A 22,122-nucleotide genomic window follows, 5' to 3' on the forward strand; every position below is an offset into this window, starting at 1 on the left:
TGTGTGTGTGTACTGAATTAGTTTCATTTATTGGTGCATGCAAAAGAAAGAGCATGGCTATTAAATATTCGTACATATTTTTCAATGGGAGCTGCAAACTCTCATTTGATTCATCTGATTTGATCGACTTTTATGTTTGCAAAAAATAAAATGATATAGTGAACCAAAAGACGTACATCGTCAGAAAAAAGAAAGCAGCCCCCAAAAGTTAAAGATTCTAAAATTGTTTTGGTGACCTCCACAAGTTTTGTGCTCTTTCTCTGTAAATTAAGCAAGACAAGACAGCGAGCTGATCTTTACATGTTCATCACTATTAGCATTGAGCTCGATAGTGCTGTCGAAGAGTAAATTCTTCGTCCGAAATTAAATACCACTAAACTAATATAGTTAGTTGGCAAAATAAACTCCATATTTAAAACATTGGATGTTATATCATACCAGGCTGATATTATTATGGTTATAGATCCACCAATCAGCAGATGCCAGGTCCTGTTATGGGCAAAGTTTGTAGCATAGCAAGCACTGAAAAATCATGAGAAGTAGACATATATACAATTGTCAAGATCGATAGAGAATCCATTGGTTTATTATTAATTAATCAATTATCGACCTAAGTTTAACCAACTACTAGCCAAGTATGGGTAAATTAGTGAGATATTTCAACACGTTTCCTTCACGTGATTGTGTCACACGTGAAAGATCAACTTCTAACAACACCGATATTGTCCCAACTTGTTAATTACCACATGCACAATCTGTTAGGTATGGAGTTTTATCACAAAAGGTCTCGATGTTAGTTGTAGTAGGATTAGAATATTTAAACTCTTATTTTCTCATAAATATGATTAATGTGGGATATTTCATTTACGGTACTCTTCAACAACAATCAAATTCACAAGGCAAACCAAACCCTCATTCATATATATGATCTCATGGAAGAAATTGAGAAATTTTCCTTTTAGGGCTGCCAAAGCCAAACCAATGAAGATCGATTATTGCCATCTTCATCACTGATCTGTATTAAAAAGTTGCTACTATGCCTTGTGGCTTTGTCAGTTTGGAAGAGATTTGACTAGGTTGGGACCCACTGATCACGTGGAAGGGCTGCCTAAATGCCACTGGGGAACAAACAACTGCAGAAAAGGAGGGTTAGAAGACAAAGAAATGGTCATTTACAAATCTCCTCTAATCGCCTCTCCACCAATTATAATCTATCTCCCAAGTGGGACTCCTCCATTCGCCAACCCACTACTGCTTTGTAGTACGGCATCCTTTGCTCTCTTTTTTTAACCCAGTTTTTTTTCATTCGATCTCTATATATCTCTCTCTCCCAATCATATGACTCTCAGCTCCCTGCGATATCTAGCCTGCTAGCTAAGCTTTGTATATATATCTTATAAGCAAGTCCCAATCATATTATACTCTCTCTCTCTCTCTCTCGTTTGTGTGGTTAAGTTCCAGAAGAGTTCGACCTACTTAAGATCATAAAAATAGAGATCATGGGAGATTCTTCATCAGCATCATACATACACATGGTAACTTATTCCACTTCGAGTATGCATACATATAACAGCTATATGTCCATGTTCATGTTTCAGTTTTTCGTTATTGGTTATGATATATATGGGATGACGGTTGCGCCCTAATTTGAAATATTATAGGTGCAGCACCTGATAGAGAAGTGTTTGATCTACCACTTGACCAAAGAGGAGTGCATGGAAGCTCTTTCTAAACATGCAAACATCAAAGCTGTTATCACCTCTACTGGTTATAACTCTCTCTCTCTCTCTCTCTCTCTCTCTCTCTCTCTCTCTCTGTGTCTCTGTGCAACGTAGTCATACTATCATAATATGCATGCAAGTAAACGAACATCAAACCCACGCACCACAGAAGTTCTTGAAGCTGTGAGTAACCAAGAGATCATGTTTGTAGGCTGATTATCACCCGTGAGTCGTTACTCAAAATTATTGTTCTAAAATTGACGAACACAAAAGTTAGTGATTCTTCGAATAAAACTGTAACTGCCCCGGTAAAGAATCTGCCCAATTTTGGCTTAAATTAAACGAATTATATGGGCAGCCCCAAAATAAGATTAAGCAGTCGGATGCTTGTAACTCTAGTGTTTAAGAGTGTTCATAAGTTAATAACATAATATATTAGAGATTCTGAGTTGAAATTACCACTCTTTATATCTTTTGTTCAAAAATAAAATTGAGCCAAAGTCGATCGACTACGGTACTTACCATCTTCAACAATCTCCCAAACTATTAATGTGCATATATGTAAATAACTGCAGTGATTATATATATATATATATGAACTTAACCTAGTTGGTAAAATTTTTGACTTAAATTCTTAGTTAAAATACTGATAATAAAGTAGTGATGATCATATGTGTTGATATATGAATGACTGTGGTGAGTGCAGTATGGAATGAACTGGAGAAAGTGAACAAGGAGTTCTTCGAGGCATATGAAGAGTCTCAGAATAAAGGAGATCGAATGTCAGAGGAAGAGATAAGCCAATTGATACAAAAGATGATCTTGGATTCCAAAGATTCCGACGACTAGTTATTTACACACACATGCCAACTATCTATCGATCAAAAGCGGTCTCACTTTGGCTTCTGCTTTCTGGTTGGTAGCTTCAGATATATGCAGCCAAACTACAATAGGCAATAAGATCGAATGATTGTCGTCTTATTATCCGGCCCCATGCGCAAATATATATGTATGTATTATTCTGTATGAAAATAAATAATACAGAAGAGTACGGATTTATTTTATAACCTTTCGTTTTTAATTTTAATTTTTCTTACTAAATATAGTGAGAAAGTATATTGAAGAATACATGAATTAAGATTGAGGAGCAAGTGTGGTTGGAGGAAGAGGGGAAAATACACTTGGAATATCATACAAATTAAAAACCCAAAACTCAAAAACCTATTCACTTGTTTTCAATTTTTGATTTGTGGTTTTCATGTAACATTTCATGGGAGTTTCTTTCGGCATCTTTCTCATCACTCTTTTTGTCCATATTCATTCCTCATTTGTACCTTGTATTTTGTTATTCTAACAAAAATTAATAAGTAAAACATATCAAAACGAGTTCGTAAAGATGCCAACTAATGCAATTTACAATTAGTAGTTGTAAACACAAATCCATCATCCATGCGCGTAGGTTTAGGTCGAACTTACTATATAAACACATGTAATTAGATAATAATTTGCAATAATAATAATGTTGAAGAGAAAGTAGCACTGTCCGTAGCTGCTTTTCGGAAATTTGTCGTATGGTGGGGCTGGTGGGCGCAAACACACCATGCTAGAAACTTCACGTGTCGACAGATGTCATTTGAGTTGTCATTGTGCTTCGTCTTGTAGCAGTAGTGGTGTTTAAAATTCAAATAGAGCAGGATTCTTTTCTTCGCATTTTCTTTTCTTTCCTCTTCCTCTCTTATTTCTTTTCGTCTTTTTTTGAAGAAAAAAAAAAATCTACGCAAGACGTTGACGTGTTATAATCGCAACTATTTAAATAAAAGAAATTGTAGGAGACAAAAATTTGAAAGAAATAGAATCTCACTCTGCTTAAATACAGATTCATATGATGGCATGCAAAGCATTTGCATTATACTAATGTTTTTTTGAAAGATTGTAGTGATGTTATTTGTTTATAGAGTATACAATGAATGAAGCAAACAATGTGGGGACTCCAACTATGTTGCGGGGTCGCCGTAATCACACTTTTCTTTAATTCCCTTGTTTTGTGATCATTTGTTTGTTTCTTTGTTTTTTACCAGCTTGTTTTTTGTGAAAAAATCTCGAGTGCCCATGTGGTTTTACAAGATATATTTTTTTTACAAGAAGCGTAAGTTTGATATTTTATTAGAGTAATGTGATGCTAACTATATATTTATGTAACCTTTCTAATAAATGTAGGGTCCGTCAACATATATGGATCACATTTACATTAGAATGATGATACAAATATGTGATAAGAGTAACATTTTTATTTTATTAATCAATCTAAACAAATATAAAGGTGCCAATTTGGCACAATGCTCTACTGATCAAGAAAATGATCTAGACTGAATTTGCTCAAATAGACAATTATGGTAAATCCCTAAACGGTTATTACATGTACAAAAACTACAATGTCTCCAATATTAATCTGTTACAAAACGATAGACGCAACAAATATGTATTGACAACTACAACAGCCCATCACTGAGTAGTGAAGACATATAAAACTATCGTAGAGAAGTGAAACCACATAAAGTCGTTCGTAGACGAGACCACAAAAGTTATTGCTCTAGACGAAGACCACACCACATAAATTATACCTCAAGACGAAGACCACATCTAGTCGTCAATGTATGTAGAGTAAACACAATACAACATAACTGCCATACACCGAGAAGGGACCCACCAGTCATCTCATCAAGCCACAGCTACCAACTACCTACTACCTCAACCCTCAACGAAATTTGAAGCTCGACATGGCAGAGCCACTATATCTGACACGCGTAAAGCGGTGGGATAAACGGAGCTGCTCACCCAAGGCGGTGCAAGCATTATATCCCCAAGCCTAGGGCGGCGCAGCCGTCACTTTCGATCACTGAGGCGGTCAGCCCAATGGTCAGTGCACACAAGGCGGTGGGGCTGCCTCTGAACGCCTAAGATGGTTGAGGAGTCAAAAACTTGTCGCCCAAGGCGACACAAATGGCAGATCCCGATGCCTAGGGCGACACAGCCTTCAAGGGCGATCAACCATCCAATCTGAAAGCATAAGGCAACGCAGCCACAAAAACACGTCGGTGAGGTTGCTGCATGCAGATTCAAGCGAACGAAGGTGGATCCAACCCACTAAAGCATAAGGATCATTGATTAGTGCAAAAAATGGACTGGTTGTAATAAAAGAAGTAAAACTTTCAATTTTTTTTTTCTCTCTTTCTTTGAAATTGAAGGTGGAAGATGAATTAGTCGTGATACAAGCTTATATCTCTAATGTTTATTTATCAAGAGTAGATAAGCATCGTATGACTATCATTGTTGTTTCTAATTAACATATTACGTGTTTACTAACATAAAACAAAAAAAGTAAGTGAACATTGTGTTGAGATTAAATATGTGATACCTAAACAACCAAGTACGTTATGGATAGGAACGATATCTCATTGTTTATATCACACATTAACAATGAGATATCGTTCCTATCCATAACATCTTCCATTTCTAAGAAAGAAATCCTATAATTTTTCTGAGAATTGGAAAGAATAATGTAGTTGCATAATCAAATTCATTCCCATCCCACACAAGGACACTTGTAAAAGACAGAGAAAAAGAAAACAAAGGGGCTCAATCTCAATTCCAGTAAAAGGGTCGAAAGAGAACGTAGCTCAATAGAAAGGTGCGTTTTCTAAGTGTGCTCAATGGTTGGAAGTCATATGGCCCAAAAAAATCATTGATTGGTTCGGCTGCTATTAGTCGGTATGGCCCAGAAAAATCATTGATGGGTTCGGCTGCTATTAGTCGGCTACTATTAGTCGGTATGGCCCAGAAAAATCATTGATTGGTTCGGCGCCTATTAGTCGGTGGCATTGTTAGCATTGTTTTGGGCCACATGTGAGTTGAGTTGCCTCGATAGGTGCGTTTTGTAAGTGTGCTCGATGGTGGGAACTCATATGGCTCCGAAAAATCACTGATTGGTTCGGCTGCTATTAGTCGGTTAGCACTGTTTTGGGTCCTAGGTTTTATTTTTATTTTGTTTGGTGTGTGTGAGGTCGTACTCACGAATTTCTCTTTAAGAGCGAGTTATCTCAATTGGGCAATTGAATTCCCCAAAATCTGAACATTCCTCTCCATCCCAACCTAATCAGTCGAGCCATTGGTAGGCTCAAAACCGCCGGACAAAGGAGTCGGGCAGGAACAGCCTGACTCTGCACCCGAGGTCATGTGACGTAAGCTTGGTGTCATCTACATTATAATTTTTTTGCGTCAAGTGTGTGCCCTTCATGCATGCTTGAGGCAAGCGGTCCAACAAAATGCAGGTGGCAATGCCCGCGCAGGTGGCAATGCCCACGCAGCAGGCACTCAGGCCATATGCGATTTTGGGCCGTTGGATTTCCCAAATCCGATGGTCCATATCAATCTGAAGTTTTTAAACAATTCAAAACAATTAAAAAGGAAATATTTGAAACAGACTTTCTAACCACGTGGCACAACCTAGACTCTTGGATTACCAAAAAAATATCATTTAACGTCCAGATTAGTTACCAAAAAAAAAAAAAGTTTAAGAAGTTATAAAAATAAGAATGTAAAAAATTAAAAATTAAATTAGAAGATTATGAACCGTGGTGTGACCGGATCGGAATTGTAATTTCGGATAATGATACGTAGTGTGACGTGACTAGTTAGAAGTTCTATTCAAAATTAAAAATTTTACTATTTTTTTTAAATATAGTTTTTTTAATTCTCATTGCACCGCCAATTCATTTACGACGTGAAAATGCACTCAAAAAATTACTATTCTTAAGGCAATAATTATCTTTGCCTAATTGACAGGGCAATTATTGTCTTAGTGGGGTAGACTTGCCCAGGGAATGATGAATTTAACATATCCCAATCTTGTCTAGGGTCGTCAAGATCAAAAGTTCACTAGGGTTGGCTCAATGGTTGATTAACATTTTGGAATGAGGCATATTTCTTAGTCATTTCATGTAAACAAAGGCTGTATAGAATTGCCGGTTTGTTTTAGGATGATGGAAAATTTTGTTTTCAAAGTTGGTAATAACCCACCCATTATTGAGAGATCTTAAATACAAATCTCATGGATGTGAAGTCGAAAATCATTTTATTATTCTACTACTTAGTGTAAATATATCGTTATATAAAATAAATAAAAAACCGTTAGTAAAAACCGAAGAAAAGTTTCAAATGAGAAGCATGAGGGTAAACGTTTAATGTTGAGGTTCAGCTGTTGCATTTAAGAAAGTGAAGCATTTACCACAAGAATTGCTGTATTTCACTGCTGAAGATTGCAGGGGAAATGGCCATAATCACAAAGGGATCGTTTGAAAATGAGTACGGAAATGGCCATAATCACTTCTAGAGAAGCACATGTGCTTCTACACCGAGAGTCGTGCAGAAGGAAAAAAACGAGAATGTGAAAAACACTACCGAAATTAAAAGGATGAAAACACAGAAGAACACCTACATAAACAAGTAATAGCAAACAGCGGAGCTAATACAAAATAATAGTAGATTTGGATCAACACATTTATTAGACAAGGGAAATAACCCAAGTTTAGCTTCCACAGCTGACATGCATATGTCTTCAAACCTATTACACAACTAAACTTGAACAAATGAGCACATAATCTAGGACTATTTCATGGATTCACCTTCGGCTCCCATCCTGCAATCACATATTTCTCGTCAGCAGGAGCGGTCTTCACGAAAGATTCCCTTGAGAAAAGCAGCTGCAAAAGCATAAGAAAAATCGGCTCCCATCACTGTTTAGACTTCGGATTTGTGAGCACTTGAAAGATTACCAAAAATGTTAATGTATCGGGCTTTACACATTGGAACAAAAGAAAAACGTTCTGATTGCGTACCAACAAATGCTGGTCACAGGCAATCCCTTACGAGGAATGCAGGCTCTAGTTCTTACACATTAAGGCATTGCATTGATAATTATTCTATGCATCAGAGTGACAACCACAACACATTGCAATTGACCAACTTTCCCAAACTTGCAGACTCGTTTTCACACACAAACATAGGGAGAGGGAGAGCGGGCTACAGATACACACACACAGAGGTGGTGTTTGAAGGGAGAGGAGAATAGCAATCATCTAATCGCATGGTGGCTGAATTCATCAGCATAGATTTTAGACAAATTGATTAACCAACAAACCAAACTACGCAGGAACCACATCTTATTTATTGCAAGAATCTAAATCACTATAGTCTATAGCATTTCATGGAAATCAAAATCTGCATCATGAATCACGACAGATAATGAAGATAAGTAAAAGAAGATTTAGAACTTAAACGCACTATAATACTTACTAGAACAAAAATGGTCTCCTATTTATAAAACATATACACTGAAAAATTGTTTACTGGAAGATATAAAATATACAGCTCCAAGTATGCAACATCATGCATGAAAAATTTCATACCTCGGTGTACTTATGGTAATGGGCCAAATCTGCTGGAACCGTCCACTTCTTGAAATGGCCGAGTGCCACCTTGAGATGGTACAGTTTCGGTGCCAAGCTTAGATCCGCAGCAGTGACCTTCTCCCCAGCAATGTACGGACCCTGGTTTCATTCGCAATATATTACAAGTTACAACATGTTCCAACGCAAATACAAAGAACACAACTTTTTAAGAGAAAAGGTAACTGTTTCTTCGTATGACGTAAATTGACATACATGTGCCTTAAGATGCTCATCTAATGCCTTCAGTTCGGTAAGCAAAGCCTGTTCTGATCCATCACCGGGATCCTTACTCTTCAGAAATGTCACAAATGATCCCAATATCTTTGATCCCCTGCAAATTCACAACAAAAAGATCACGAAATATTAAGCAATAAAGATATCCTCAAAAATTCAAGTTTAGCAAACCATGATCACAATACAACGGGCCATATTAATAAAAGTTATTTGCTTGACAACCCGTATGAAAAAGAGAGAAATTTAAATATGAATACCCTATAACGTTAGTACTCAGATGTTTACCAGGCCAACAAACATTAACCAAATCAAATTATGAGAAACGAATCAAGGAGCCTACAGTTACAAAAATATGAACAACAAATAAAGCCCGTTTGGGACTGCTTCTGGAAGCACTTCCAAGTGATTCTCAGGCTGTATTTGGATTTTTAATAAAACTATGAATTTGGTTATACTAAAAGCACTTCTAGCAAAAACGCTTATAATCATGAGTGCTTCCAACAGCGGTTTCCCAAAACTAACAAGAGAGAGAGAGAGAGAGAGAGAGAGAGAGAGAGAGAGATCATACACAGAAGCAAATTCAGGAGGGGTTTTGAGAGAAGGCTCAGGGTATTTTTCCTCAATGATCCCAACAATCACATCGGAATCAGGCACCCATTTGTCATCAAACTTCACCACAGGCACCTTCCCCTCTGGATTCACTTCCGTAAACCTACAAATCACCAACAAAAACACATTAAATCCATTAAAACAAAAAAATCCAACATTTCCATCTCTGCCTGCACGTTTTTTCTGGCTCAAAAATCCAAAACACAAAGAAATACCATTTGGGTTTGTCGCTGAGATTGATGAGGTGCAGCTTGTAGGGTACTTTCTTCTCCTCCAAGGTTAGAGTAACCCTTTGGCAGAAAGGGCCTGTCAGAAACGAAAGACGGACGATTTTACCAAATTAGCAAAATTTGATCAAAATCTAGGAAGGAAATCGAGGGAAAATAGAGAGAAATGTGAACGTACAGTCGCCGAGGAGATCAGGGGCGCCGACAGCGGCCTTGGCAGCGACCTCGAGAGCCATTAGAGAGCCGAGGGGGTAGAGAGTGTGGAAGATGAAACTGGAAGGTAATGGGGCAGAACGGTTCGTTATGGAGCGAGAGTTGATGAGCTTTGAGTGTGTGCGCGTTTGTGTGTGTGTGTGTGTGTGTGTATATTAAGGCATATGTCAGTACTGACACAAGCTTAATACACTTTGCATATAAAAGGCTTATTAATTAATTTTTCTCTAAAATTGTCTTCAATCATATTTTAATTCTAGAAATTTATTTACTCGCATTTTGTTTCTTAAAATTATCTTTTCGTCTCATTTAATGTCAGTTCACTCTCGTAAATGTCATGTCACGAAGTATAAGATTTATTTTTCCAATATCAAAAATAAAATGTTCACACAATCCTTTAATTTAACATCTATTTAATAGAATAAACGAAAATAAAATGAACTGAGACTAAATAATATAAAAAAAGATAGTTTCAAAAGATGAAGTACGACAAAACTAATTTAAAAAAAATAAAATAAGACTAAATTATAATTTCATTATGCAAACAAATTAATAATAAGCTCATAAAAATTGGTAGATCATTTGTCCAAAATAAAAGTAATTAAAAAGACCAGAAATTTCTAGATCAACAAATATTAACATCATTTAACTCGAATGAATAAATAAATAAATATATATATTTTAACTGAAAAACAAGACCAGTAATGAAACAAATACAACATCATTTAACAAGGGAAATAAAGATAACATCTTCTCGAAAAGAAATGGTTTCTGAATTTCCTCAAAGAAGACACAATTTTATTTGTTTAATAAAGTAGAAATAGTCTTCATTATTTTAATAGCATGTTAGTGTTAATTACATCATTTACAATGCACATAACCAATTTTCAGAGACACGTACATCGGCAAAAACTACGTTTATAAAGAGAATCAGTCAATTAATCTTTTCTTTTCTTTTTTTTTTTTTTTTTTTTTTTTTTTTTTTTGGGTGTGTGTTCAAAAGCCTCTGACTTTGAATTGGTATGTGATCTGTGGTTAATTGATTTATCATTCAGAGGAAATTGTACCAATGGACGATCATGTTTAATTGAATTAGAACAATGATCCCTTAATTAAAAATCTACGATTATTGGTCCCTTAAAACGTGCATCTATGGTTCTTTTCATCAACTCTGTTAGAATTTGTCTAAATGAGTCACGTGTCACGCACGTAGGGCTCAATCAAGTGGCAAATATGAAAATCAAATAAGAAAATTTTAGCAATAGTCCTTCAACTTTAACTCAAACAAAGTAATGATCCCTCAACTTTTAACCAATTATAGTAATGGTCCCTCAACTTTAACCAATTATAACAAAGGTCCTTCCGTCATGATTTATTTTAATAGAAGTTCTAACAGAGTTGATAAAAATGACCATAACTGCACATTTTAATAAGTTAGGAAATCAATAATCAATAATTTTTAATTGAAAGACCAAAACTTCAATTTAATTAAAATTAAACGACTATTATTCCAATTTTCTCTCCCATTAATTAATAAAATGAATTTAATTCTCCAACTACCGTTTATTTCTTGGCAAGGACATTTGATTTATCCATTTAGGTCGTTTACGTGTCAAGCATTCAACCACAAATTGTGGATCTTCAAATTTCCATTTCTTTACATTCTAATCACACTTTTCTAATATTTTTCTATGTTACAAATCACCACGAACATGGTACGAATGTTGACTATATACATAATACCACGTGGCCCTTATTTCAACCGCCATTTACATAGTTACCCGAGCATCCTCTGAGGATTTATTTGGTGAGGATTTTAGGGATTTTTGCATCCTCGTTCATCGTACGTTGTAAGATCAATTTTTTTCAAATATTATTTGTGTTTAATTTTAAATAAAAAAAGATTAAATAATTTCTAACCGCACGATACACAGTAAATAACTAAAATATGAAAATGAGATCCAATTCCGTTGGCAACAGCAACGGCGACTCTGACGGTGGCTGACTTCAGGGTACGTGTGTAGGATGATTGTAATTGGAATTAAGTGTTTAAATAATCTTAGTAAAACTCTAGATGCGGAAATAAAAAAAATAAAAAATAAAAACTGAAAATGGGTCTAATGGATATCCATTAACTCAATAAATTCATTTATTTTGTCATTTCTAACTGCATGTTGTCCTAGTCGTAAGTATATTGCTTTATGTCAGAATATATAACATTATTGTTGAGAGCAAAGCCATTGGATTCATTTACTTGTCAACATATTCAATAGAATTGGTTCCTTTTTAATTTTCATATTTCTAATCTCTACCTATATCCCATTTTCTGCCACATGTTTGATATTCCTTTCGGTGTCATAACAAGATGAAAAGGCATATATAATGGAAGGAAAAAGGTAACTTGGTTTTCATGGTTTTCTCTGCTTTTTCTAAAGCATTAAATGAGAGATGATGTGATTGTTTGGTTTTATGGTTTTCTTTACTTTATCGACTTAGTATTACGGTTTAGTGACATTTTTATTCACTTGTAAGTGAAAGTTCTTATGTTCAATTCTCACCAAAAATAAATTTGAATCACATTATTATGGCTCGCCCATTGTGAGGTTAGCCCAACCTCCCCCACCCTCAACTTCTTAACATAGATAATATCGTTTGTTAAAAAAAAAAAAAAACAAAAAGGGTTTGAATCACCACTCACCTGACAATTACTTCATGCAAGTGAGTGCAATTGAATTGGGATCTAAAATTTCTAGTTTTGAGCTGATCAAAAGGAGTTATATTGGCAAGTAAAAGAAGCACTTTTACTACTATGGCAAATGTAGTTTGATGTGAAAATAAAATTTGGTTGAATTGAACGTTGACTTTTTGTTGACACTTGAGAATTTACATATCGTGAATCAAGGGTGAAGCTAGAATGTTAGTTTATCGGGGACACAATTAAGTAAAGGCGGATGTAAGATTCTATACTTGTTGCATACCAACAATAACGCGTGTAATGCCAAAATTCTTTTGGGTGAGACATTTGGTAGTACAAGATATAGAGTCCTAGTTATAAATATATTTTGATTTGAAACGTATATCCACCCTTAAATATCATCAGTATGAACTAAGCACGAGTTTAACCTTAAGGTTCTAAAAGACGTTAGGCGCTAGTCGGGTGGCGGGTTAAGGCCCAGCGCCTAGACGGCTAGGCGAGTGCCTAGGCGGACTAGACGGATTTAAGTAAATTTATTATATTTTCGTGTACATAAGTATCTGTTTATATTTAAAATATATATAAACTACAAAATAGAATGACGTGTGTATATATATATATATATTATGAAGTATTGGAACATAATGAAAATATGGGGGCAAACATATAATGTGTGTTCATTTAAGTATTCAACAAGTCTCTTACAATTTATTGAAAAAAATAATATGCAAAATGAAATTTATATATTTTCTGTCTATGTGAGTTGCAACCTAGACAGGTCTGGGCGGGTGCGTAGATAGTCTAGGCGGGCCCCTCAACAGGTCTAGGCGCATTTTCTTAATTTTCAAACGTCTAGACATTAATCGAGGCAGTGGCCAACCGCCTAGCACGCCTAGGCGGCGCTAGGCAGGGATTTTTAGGACAGTGTTTTATTATCAAGTTGATCTAAAATTGTACGTTATGAGACTATTTCACGTAGTTGGCCTAATTTAGTATTGTATTATATGTAATGTAGTTGACCTGAAATTGGTCAAACCCATGCAAACCAGGTCAAGCCCGTGTGTAATGTTGAAGTACATGCAACCAATATGTCGCGATAACATCAAATTTATCACGTATTGTCATGTGAGCAAACTAAAACATATTGTAATAATTAATGCGTGATAAGCATGAAATGCCACCATATTAGCGTTCCGTCTACGTGTATCTCTCGTTGTTTTGATCAAGAGTGAACTTGCGGACAGTTTCATAGACTCAAAAGATTATGTGGACTAGAATCTTGTTCCACAAGCCACAGGCCCAAATCCTTGACAAATAAACCCAGCCCACTATTTCTCAACCTCCAAAAACCCAGGAACACCAGACCGAACCACCGCCGCCGCCGTCCCCAACTAAAAGTCAAAATTTGAACCAAAATCTCCCATGCAGTCATATGAATCGGACATACCAAATACACACCCCAACATTCCTCTATTTCCACTCCTAATTTCTTCGCAGAATCCACTCCCACAAACCCCCTCCATGCCTGGACTAATAAAAATTTGGAAAGCTCCAATCAAATCCCCATTAAAAAACCATATCGTTGTGGCGGGAGTTACGCAAGCAAGACAATTAAATCATTTGGGTATATTACGACAAAACAAATAGAATAAAACGACCCCAACCCAAACGATTTTGTATTGTTTCTCTGTTATTTATTTATTTTATTTTTTTAATTTTTCCTTCTTCCGCCTTCCCAATCATTTTTTTATCATTCGATCCAATTTTTTCTTTAGAACCCAGAAATTAAATCCAAAACCCATTTCCAAGATTTGAATTTTCACCCATTTCCCGTGCCCAAATAAGCAAAAATTATTGGATTATTGACTTTAATTTTTCAAAATATTTTGTTGACCAGATTTGCGGGTGTACCGCTGGGTCATTTTCTTGGATTGATTTATATAAAACCCAGAGTGTGACTGATGAAATTATTACGTTATTAAATTCTAGTCCAAAAATGAAGGGAGAGTTTTTATAAAGATTGTTGGTTTTGTTGAAGGAATTTAATTATGGTGGCCTGACCAATGGTAGAAAGGTAAGCCTTTGAGCCTTTCATTAATTCACAAATTTTGATTTTCTGGGTTTTCTTTGTTCTCTAATTTATAGAGCGATTCATAATTTTATTGGGTTTTGATTCTTGCATGCTTGTGCTTTTGTTAATGATGGTTGTTCTTTTTAATGGGATTTCATAGTGGTGGCATATATGATGTTGTTGCTCTTTTGTTCGAGCGATATTTTAATCTAATTTAAATTAGCGAGAGGGAGAATCGAATTTGAGTATAGAATGATGGAGCACGTTGCTATAACCAACTTGGCCACGTCCGGTATTGCAAAGATTTTGTTTCAGTGAAGTTGATGTGGTTGTTGTAGTAGTTAGGATGATCATATCATATGATGGCAGTGTGGGTTCTTTGAGGTTTAAAGGTTTGAAATTGTCCTTTTGTTTTGTAATTATGATGTTGTGTTCAATTTACTTAGATTCTTGTTGTTCCTTTTGTTGTTGTTCATTGATTGCTTAACAAAAGTTGTGGTAATAATATGGTTTCTACAAACTTTTAGTATTCTGTATCTCTACTGGGTTTCTTGGAACAGTAAAAATTTATGATCATTCGGATTCTCGAATGGGTTCACTGCATCCTTTTCTTTTTGTTGTTCTTCGGATTTTCGTGTTGTATACTTTTCGCTTGTTCACCAAGCATCCTCCGATTTTGTGCAGTTCCGTTCCTGCATTTTCTAGAAAGTGAAGTGTTCACGGTGCCTGTATAGATTATATCGGAATACTTGGCAGAAATGGAAGCTATAGGTATACCAAGTGTTATGGAAAAACTGATGGGTCTTAATGAGTCATCGCCTCAGGCGCCTGTCCAAAAACAAAGAAGAGTGCTGTCTGAGAATTACCTGCGCAGAGTTGCTTCCATTGGTGCCAGAGAGTATCGTCATTCGTTCAGGTTGAGAGTACCGGAAATTATGGATTATGAGGGTGATTATGTCGCGGCATGCCTCCCGAGGGGCAGTTCTTTGATCAGCGAGCATCGGCATAATCTGCAGGTTTCCCCTTCGACATGTACTTCTGGCAGTGGAAATGTTGATATATGCAGGAAATCCGGGAGGAGATATGAGCTGCCAAATGCCACATTACTTGAGACGTTTGATGGAATTGTCACAGAATCCCTTGGAGAAGTTGGACGCTCAAATTCAGATGATTTTTCAAGATCTCAATTGGGGGCGAACAAAGAAGGATGCATTCCAAGTAGTAGAATTGTTGTTTTGAAAGGGAAGCAAGGAAAGGCCGAGATTTCTGCGAGATGTTTCCCTTCTTTGAGTTCCCTTGATGATTCTCATTCCAGTGATCGAAAGTGCATGGAGTATTCTAGTCCTGGTAGTGGGAAACTACATGTTGAAGTAAAAGAAAGGAAGAACTTGACATTTGACATGGAACCAGTAAGCTTAAGGTCTACAGTTTTGATTGAAATATTGGGGAAGCTAACTGAAAATACAAGTTGCAACAAAACCAACATTGATGCAACGGTATCACGGTTAGGATCCAGAGGTGGCAACTCAGTTGCAATGAAAACTGAATCGATGAGGCTGTCTTCCTCGAGATACCAGTCATTTCCTTATTCAGATGAATCATATGTATACCGGGAAGCCAAAAAGCAACTCTCAGAACGACGGAAGATGATTAATAAGCTGGAAGAAGCAGGAATGGCTCGTAGAGGCGCTACCCTCTGGAATTCGCTTGCCATGTCTGCCCAAGAAACAGGCTCAAGAACATTGGATGACAGTCTTGTTAGGCATTTTCAACCAAAAAGAAAGCTCATTAGGGATGACGACCTAGACCTCAGTAAGTTTAGAACACAGCAAGATAAATATGCAGCTCTTTGCAATGAGTGGAGTTTCAAGCCAAAGGGGTCAATTAATTTGGGGCAGCACAAGTCAAGGGAGTACAAATTCAACCAGAATGATGGTTTCGGACCTATAAAGTTGAGATCCAACCGTAAGAAACTCCACTCTTATCCAAGCCTAGAATTCAAGGGTGTTCACACTGTGGAAAAGACTTCCGGAAATTTCAAGAAGCAGCAATCTGGACGCAGAGCCGGCATTTTTGTAGACAAAAATGACAATTCTTCCAGTCATGGCACAGATGCTTCAGTTCAACAGGTTTGTTGTTTCTTTCTTTAGAAGACAGGTAGTTCTTTTATACATGGTTTGATTTGTTTGTTTGTTTTTTTTTAATTTTTTATCAGATTACTGTGAAAATCCGTATTAAATGTTGCTTGGTTATTCATGTCATCACTAGATTTACTACGGCCCTACGCCACTTTTTTAAACTATTGTGAAACTGCAGGAAACATCCACTGAAGACAAAAAAGAAAGTCCATTTCTTTTGCACTGCTCCACCATAGGGTCAGATTGTATGGCGAGCTTGGAGGAGGCTGATAAGCCTAGTCCAGTTTCAGTTCTGGAACCAATATTTAGTGGAGAGCGGTCGCCTACACCAGAATTCCCGCGAAGGATGAATGTTGACATCACAGGTGTGTTTAGTCTGTTGACTAGAAGTTTGATTTCTAAGATATTAACCCTTTTTATTTGTTCACGCTTTTGACTATTTATTTTTCGATTTATTCATGCTAAATTTGTATATGCTACTTGCATTTCTGAAATCAGACTACTCTGACACATACTCCGAAGGATCTGGAATGATCGTTTCAAGTGACGACGATGATGATACTATTCAAGGATCTGCAAGCAGTTACAGAGAAAATGAAGATTCAATGAGATTGTTCAGGGTTGAAGAAAGTAGAGACTATTCCTACCTTGTTGATGTGTTATCGGAGATAGGTTTTTATGGTAGGAACTCAACGATGGACTTAGGCACCTGGTGCCCTCCGGAATGGCCAGTAAGCCTTGCTGTCTTTGAGACCCTGGAGAAGAAGTTTGGTGATCAGGCATCATGGAAAAGGTCGGACAGGAGGCTTTTGTTTGACCGTATAAATGCAACGTTGATGGAGATTTTCGAGCCTTGTATGGGTGTTCCCACGTGGACAAAGCCCATGTCTAGAAGGATTAGATCCACGCCAAGTGAGGAGATGATAGAGGAAGATCTATGGATGTTGCTTGTTAGACAAGAGAAGGAAAAAGGTAAGGACTCCACTGAAAAGGCGCTAGGAAGGGAGATTGAGTTAGATTTAGGTGATGATATTGATGGTATTGGTAGAGAAATTGAGAGATTTTTGTTCGATAAGCTCATAGCGGAGTTTGGTACCATGGAGAGTTTTTAAGACACTAGTGATTATTGTCTTGGTAGAGTAATTTTGTGAACAAGTTAGACAGAGGTACTTTTTCATAGATGTGGCCACAGTTTTGATCAAGTGATAGGGTTTGCAAAGGATATATGTATAGACTCAATTTTTATACAAGATAAATGAAATTCAGATGTGTTGGAATTGGATGTTTCCTCTCCAGTTCAGTACTTGCAATTGTTTCTAGAAGGATGGCTAAACGAAAACCAGGAAGGAAGCGTAAGGAAGCTCTGTATATAATTATAAACGGCTTCATGAAAGTTCGAGGACTGCTTGTACATCCTCGTTTAAGAATCGACGTCAGAAGCCGTATTCCCTGAAATATTGAACGATAATCCGAACCTTTTGAAAGCTAGGATCTTTAGTTAGGCGACCTAAACCTCTCTGTCCATATCCAAACCATTCCTCTTTTGGAGTCAAACTTTACTCTAGGAGCCTAACCAACACACTAATTAGGAAATATTAGCACTAACTCCATTTGACCAACTCCTTTCAGAAGCTCAATCTATACATACACTATTATACATCCACACGAATGAAAACATCCCTTCGATCCTTGAATTGAAACCCGAAAAGGAAACAATTTCGACTCCCGTATTTTATTTTCCTCTCAAATTAACATGGAAGCTCACAAAATTTTCTCCATCTCTGTCAAGGCCGCTGCGTACCTCCTATTTCTTACTCTCACCATTTTCTCTGCCGCTTCAGCACGAAATCTCAAGGAGCAGCCACAAGTTCTGGTAGTTCCCTCAGTGGCGCCCGACACGTTTGATACGCCCACAAATGCTGCACCAGTAGCTACACCTTCAGCAACAACTAGTGTTGCAACAATTGCAAATGCTGCTGAACACCCTACCTTAATCTTCTTTATGCACGACATCCTCGGAGGATCGAACCCCACTGCCCGAGCCATGACGGGAATAGTCAACAACCCTGCAGTCAACGGCCAAGTACCGTTCGCCAAGCCCAATGGGGCAGTCCTACCATTTAACAACGGAGTACCCCAGAACAACAACAACAACGGTCTCATAAATAACAATAACATCCCATTTCTCACAGGGCTTAGTGGAACAACACCAAACGTGGGACAAAAAAACAACGGAAATGGTGGCGGGTTTGGAAACTTTCCAATAAATGGTGGGCAGCTCCTGCCAGGCTCTTCCGCACTCCAAAATCTCATGTTCGGAACAATGAGCGTGTTTGATGATGAGTTGACTGAAGGGCATGAGCTTGGCTCTGGCTTGGTTGGCAAAGCACAAGGTTTCTATATAGTGAGCTCTGAGGATGGTACCAGTCAGACTATGGCTTTCACTGCTATGTTCCAAAGTGGGAGTTACACCGACAGTCTTAGCTTCTTTGGGGTTCACCGGACATCTGTGTCAGAGTCTCACTTGGCCGTGATGGGAGGCACCGGAAAGTATGTCAATGCTAAAGGTTTCGCATTGGTTAAGACCCTTCCGGCTTCCAACCAGCAAACTGATGGGGCGGAGACGCTGTTGCAGTTCATTGTTTATATCACTTACTAATTATATGTGATTGAGAGCATTTGTGTTTCAAGTTTGTTTGTAAGGTCTGCAGAAAGAGCGATAAAGTTTGCTGATGCGGGCTTTCTGAAGAGATATTTTCTTGTATTGTATTGCTTGTTATTTTAGAGAAATGAAATGATTACATTTTGTTTTCTGTAACATTGTTCAAATTGAAACATCTGAACATAACACAGGACTGCAAGTTTAGATCCGAACTTCTTTCCTAACGGAAAAAATCAGTTCATGTCAGTATGAGCGATAAGGGCGTATCATATGAGTAATTTTTCTAGAATAGCTAGTTAAAGCAATCAGCGTATGTCCTACAAAACGTTACTACAATGAAAATGGAGGACTAAGATTAGCGCGGTCTATAATCTCCGATTATATGTAACCTCTGTAGGTTTTGCCTGGCTACACTAGCTGGTCTGTAACTCATCGCCGATTAATTCCTCCCGTCAAGATTTAAATCTTGGTTGAGTGTTATTATTTTCTGTGAACAACTCTGCTCTCCATTTATCATCTTGTCGAAAATTGCAGAACTATATTGTGGACTTGTAAGTCGTCATCCATTAAACTGCAAGCCTTTCTAAACCAGAGATATTGGTAAGGAACAAATGTTACATATTGATAAGCTTTTATGATTCAACTAATGCAAGATAATTTGACAAGGCAATGATTTTTTTTTCCGCGTTTCAGAAAAAGGGTAATCTACGAGTTATCCAATCAATTATGATATAACTGTCAAAAACATGAGACACCTACAAGTTGAAGGAATAGACTTAGGAATATATCACGACATGAACTTGAATGAATGAATTGTGAGAAAGTTAATGGTGTCTATTGACGTAAAACTAATAGGTTTGAACACCAAACGCAACAGAAAAAAGTTGTGATATTGATGCTTGGCTCTGCTTATGACATTTTTAATGGTTGGTTTTTCTTCTTTGATTAAACAAGAAACGAGTATGCCCGTGGGGTAGTTAAGTTGGCTAGAGTGGATGTGTTCTCCCATAGTTTAGATTAAATTAAAGTAGAAAACTACTCGAATAAAAGATCAAAAACAGGTTTGATTGGAATTTTTAATGACAAAGATTTCATTTTTCATTCAATTAAAGATACACATAGAAAGTACATCAAATGCACATTGAAAAACACACGACCACCTTCTATTCAGAAAGGTAAACGCTGATCTGCATAATAGTATCCACCCCATCAGTCGTGTGCTGGTCCTCCTGGTGCAGGCTTTCAATGGCGGCGTACCCGTTCGCATTCTCGTACTTCCCAGTCCCACCGATCACAGCAATGTGGGACACCGGCGACGCTGTACGGTGGACCCCAAAGAGGCTAATGGTGTCCTCCACATCATGTTCAACTGCGTGCAGTAACACAGTAAATGCCATGGTGTGGCTGTTCCCGTCCAGCGAGCTAGCCAAGTAGAAACCCTGTGCCTCGTGTCCTTCGGTCAGGTCGTCATCGATCACGGTCACAGATCCGAACATGAGCTTCTGGAGGGTAGCCCCGTTAGGGAGCTGGCCGGCAGTGACGAAGGGCTGGTTGCTGCCATCGTTGACAACGTTGTTGTTGCCGCTGTTCTGGATGACCGTGCTGGACTGGGAGTTGGTGAGGCCGCTGAGGCCGGCGATGTTAGGGATGTTGTTCTTGTTGTTATTGAGGAAGCCGTTGATGTTGTTGTTGGTTAGGGGGGTCCCACCGCTGACGGGAAAGATATTGTTGTTGGGTTTGGAGAATGCAGCGTTGAGGACTGTGGTGGCTACGAGGCTGGTCACCACTCTGACTGATGGGTGGGATCCTCCCAGAATGTCGTGCATGAAAAAGGACAAGTGTGGGGTTTCCGCGCCGGGTTTTGCCACGATGGCACTAGCGGCCGCGGCAGTTGGGTTAGGGCCGGTTGGTGTTGTGGCGACGGGACCTGCCACGGGGGTGGCGACTGGAATGGCGGGTGTTGCTACGGGGGCCACATCAGCAATAGGTGTTGGAACTACGGCAGGTTCGTCGTGTGTCTCTGGTAGTGGTGATTTAGCTTGTGGGACCGTTGTGACAAGAGGGACTACTGGAGGCACCACCTCAGCTTTTGGCGGGGTATCATCAGTCTCCGGGATTGGTGAGTCAGCGACGTCGACAGTGTCATCGGCGGTTGGGGTGGTAGGGGCGACGGCAGGGATCTGGCCACTTGGCAGAGGGTTCGTGGTTGGAAAAGTTGTCGGAAGCGGATTGGACTCATCGGGTTACACCTCATCAAGGATCCTGGCTGGGCTGGCAAATCCAAGGGTGATGGCTAGAAGCAAGATGTAGAGTGTGGCCTTGAGTGATTTGGGGGACTTCGCCATTTTTAGGTTGTGAGCTTGTGAAGAAATGAAGGGTTTTGTATTGAATCTTTGTCTCTTGAGAGAATGTATTGGATTTGAGTGTGTGCTGTGTTTGAGAAATTCAATGATTTGTGTTGTTATTTATAGGTTGTAATGGAGTTGTATGAAGTGATGGAGTTGGTGCACCCTTGTTTCTTATCGGAGTTGGTGCCTTTTTTTAGTAGTTTAAGATGGTGCTGGTATAAGCATATTAGGTGCTGCCAACTACAGCCCGGAGTTTTGGCTTGACCTTTTGGAGATTTACCCTGCGGTAATTTTGAGCAAGTGAACCACATCATACACAAATGCTAAATAACTACACTAACCGGTTAACCTACAATTTTATGTCAAACTGTATATCTGCTATAAAGAGAATCTGCCCTACAACCGGAGATATATCTCTTTTGTGATGGATGAGTAGTAAATAAATAAAAATATTGATGACTCGGACATACTTGATCCTCGTCTATTTCAATTACTTAGGGTCAAATGGCTCAGCATTTTTCCCTGTTTGAAGAGGAGAAATTAAAATGAAATCTCATTGAAGTGGTAAAAGCTTGACGATCCTTTGAGCGACCAGGACTGCATCAAGTTCATTAGGGTACAACAGTTGGTCAAGTTCTGTAAAGTGGAGTTATATATATTAGTCCTCAGGTTGATCATACTTGGACAGAAAACTGCAG

The 22,122-nt window shown here is 38.0% G+C and overlaps 3 protein-coding genes and 2 pseudogenes across 4 annotated transcripts; 3 read left to right on the forward strand and 2 right to left on the reverse strand.

Moving 5' to 3' along the window:
- Nucleotides 1–1,221: 1,221 nt before the first annotated feature.
- On the forward strand, nt 1,222–2,788 carry LOC137720913 (uncharacterized). Its single transcript, XM_068460034.2, has 3 exons — nt 1,222–1,535; nt 1,662–1,767; nt 2,428–2,788. The coding sequence occupies exons 1-3, from the start codon at nt 1,500–1,502 to the stop codon at nt 2,568–2,570; spliced, it is 285 nt and encodes a 94-aa protein (XP_068316135.2). The 5' UTR covers nt 1,222–1,499; the 3' UTR covers nt 2,571–2,788.
- Nucleotides 2,789–7,263: 4,475 nt separating this feature from the next.
- Nucleotides 7,264–9,647, reverse strand: LOC137720041 (glutathione S-transferase DHAR2). The gene is made up of 6 exons (XM_068459041.2): nt 9,476–9,647; nt 9,286–9,376; nt 9,030–9,173; nt 8,441–8,558; nt 8,186–8,326; nt 7,264–7,480 (listed from the first exon to the last, which is right to left on the reverse strand). Exons 1-6 carry the CDS (start codon nt 9,531–9,533, stop codon nt 7,391–7,393), a joined length of 642 nt encoding a protein of 213 aa, XP_068315142.1. The 5' UTR covers nt 9,534–9,647; the 3' UTR covers nt 7,264–7,390.
- Nucleotides 9,648–13,877: 4,230 nt separating this feature from the next.
- On the forward strand, nt 13,878–17,683 carry LOC137719716 (uncharacterized). Of its 2 annotated transcripts, XM_088695152.1 has the most exons (4): nt 13,878–14,279; nt 14,961–16,405; nt 16,593–16,779; nt 16,913–17,683. In XM_088695152.1, the coding sequence occupies exons 2-4, from the start codon at nt 15,035–15,037 to the stop codon at nt 17,524–17,526; spliced, it is 2,172 nt and encodes a 723-aa protein (XP_088551278.1). In that variant the 5' UTR covers nt 13,878–14,279; nt 14,961–15,034; the 3' UTR covers nt 17,527–17,683. The 2 variants fall into 2 exon arrangements, with proteins under 2 accessions (XP_088551278.1, XP_068314853.2); XM_068458752.2 differs by having other exon boundaries at nt 13,878–16,405.
- Nucleotides 17,684–18,150: 467 nt separating this feature from the next.
- On the forward strand, nt 18,151–19,073 carry LOC137719633 (dirigent protein 10 pseudogene; annotated as a pseudogene).
- Nucleotides 19,074–20,166: 1,093 nt separating this feature from the next.
- On the reverse strand, nt 20,167–21,494 carry LOC137719568 (dirigent protein 24 pseudogene; annotated as a pseudogene).
- Nucleotides 21,495–22,122: the final 628 nt, after the last annotated feature.

Source organism: Pyrus communis, chromosome 1 (genome assembly GCF_041283825.1).
Source record: "Pyrus communis isolate YQ-2024b chromosome 1, ASM4128382v1, whole genome shotgun sequence".
NCBI lineage: Eukaryota > Viridiplantae > Streptophyta > Magnoliopsida > Rosales > Rosaceae > Pyrus > Pyrus communis.

Coding starts and splice junctions, on each gene's coding strand:
- LOC137720041 (XM_068459041.2), bottom strand. CDS start 9,533: ATGGCTCTCGAGGTCGCTGCCAAGGCCGCTGTCGGCGCCCCTGATCTC. Junction 9,174..9,285: donor CTCAGCGACAAACCCAAATG/GTATTTCTTTGT, acceptor GGTGATTTGTAG/GTTTACGGAAGTGAATCCAG. Junction 8,327..8,440: donor ATGAGCATCTTAAGGCACAT/GTATGTCAATTT, acceptor GAATGAAACCAG/GGTCCGTACATTGCTGGGGA.
- LOC137720913 (XM_068460034.2), top strand. CDS start 1,500: ATGGGAGATTCTTCATCAGCATCATACATACACATG. Junction 1,536..1,661: donor CAGCATCATACATACACATG/GTAACTTATTCC, acceptor GAAATATTATAG/GTGCAGCACCTGATAGAGAA. Junction 1,768..2,427: donor AGCTGTTATCACCTCTACTG/GTTATAACTCTC, acceptor TGGTGAGTGCAG/TATGGAATGAACTGGAGAAA.
- LOC137719716 (XM_068458752.2), top strand. CDS start 15,035: ATGGAAGCTATAGGTATACCAAGTGTTATGGAAAAACTGATGGGTCTT. Junction 16,406..16,592: donor CAGATGCTTCAGTTCAACAG/GTTTGTTGTTTC, acceptor GTGAAACTGCAG/GAAACATCCACTGAAGACAA. Junction 16,780..16,912: donor GATGAATGTTGACATCACAG/GTGTGTTTAGTC, acceptor TTCTGAAATCAG/ACTACTCTGACACATACTCC.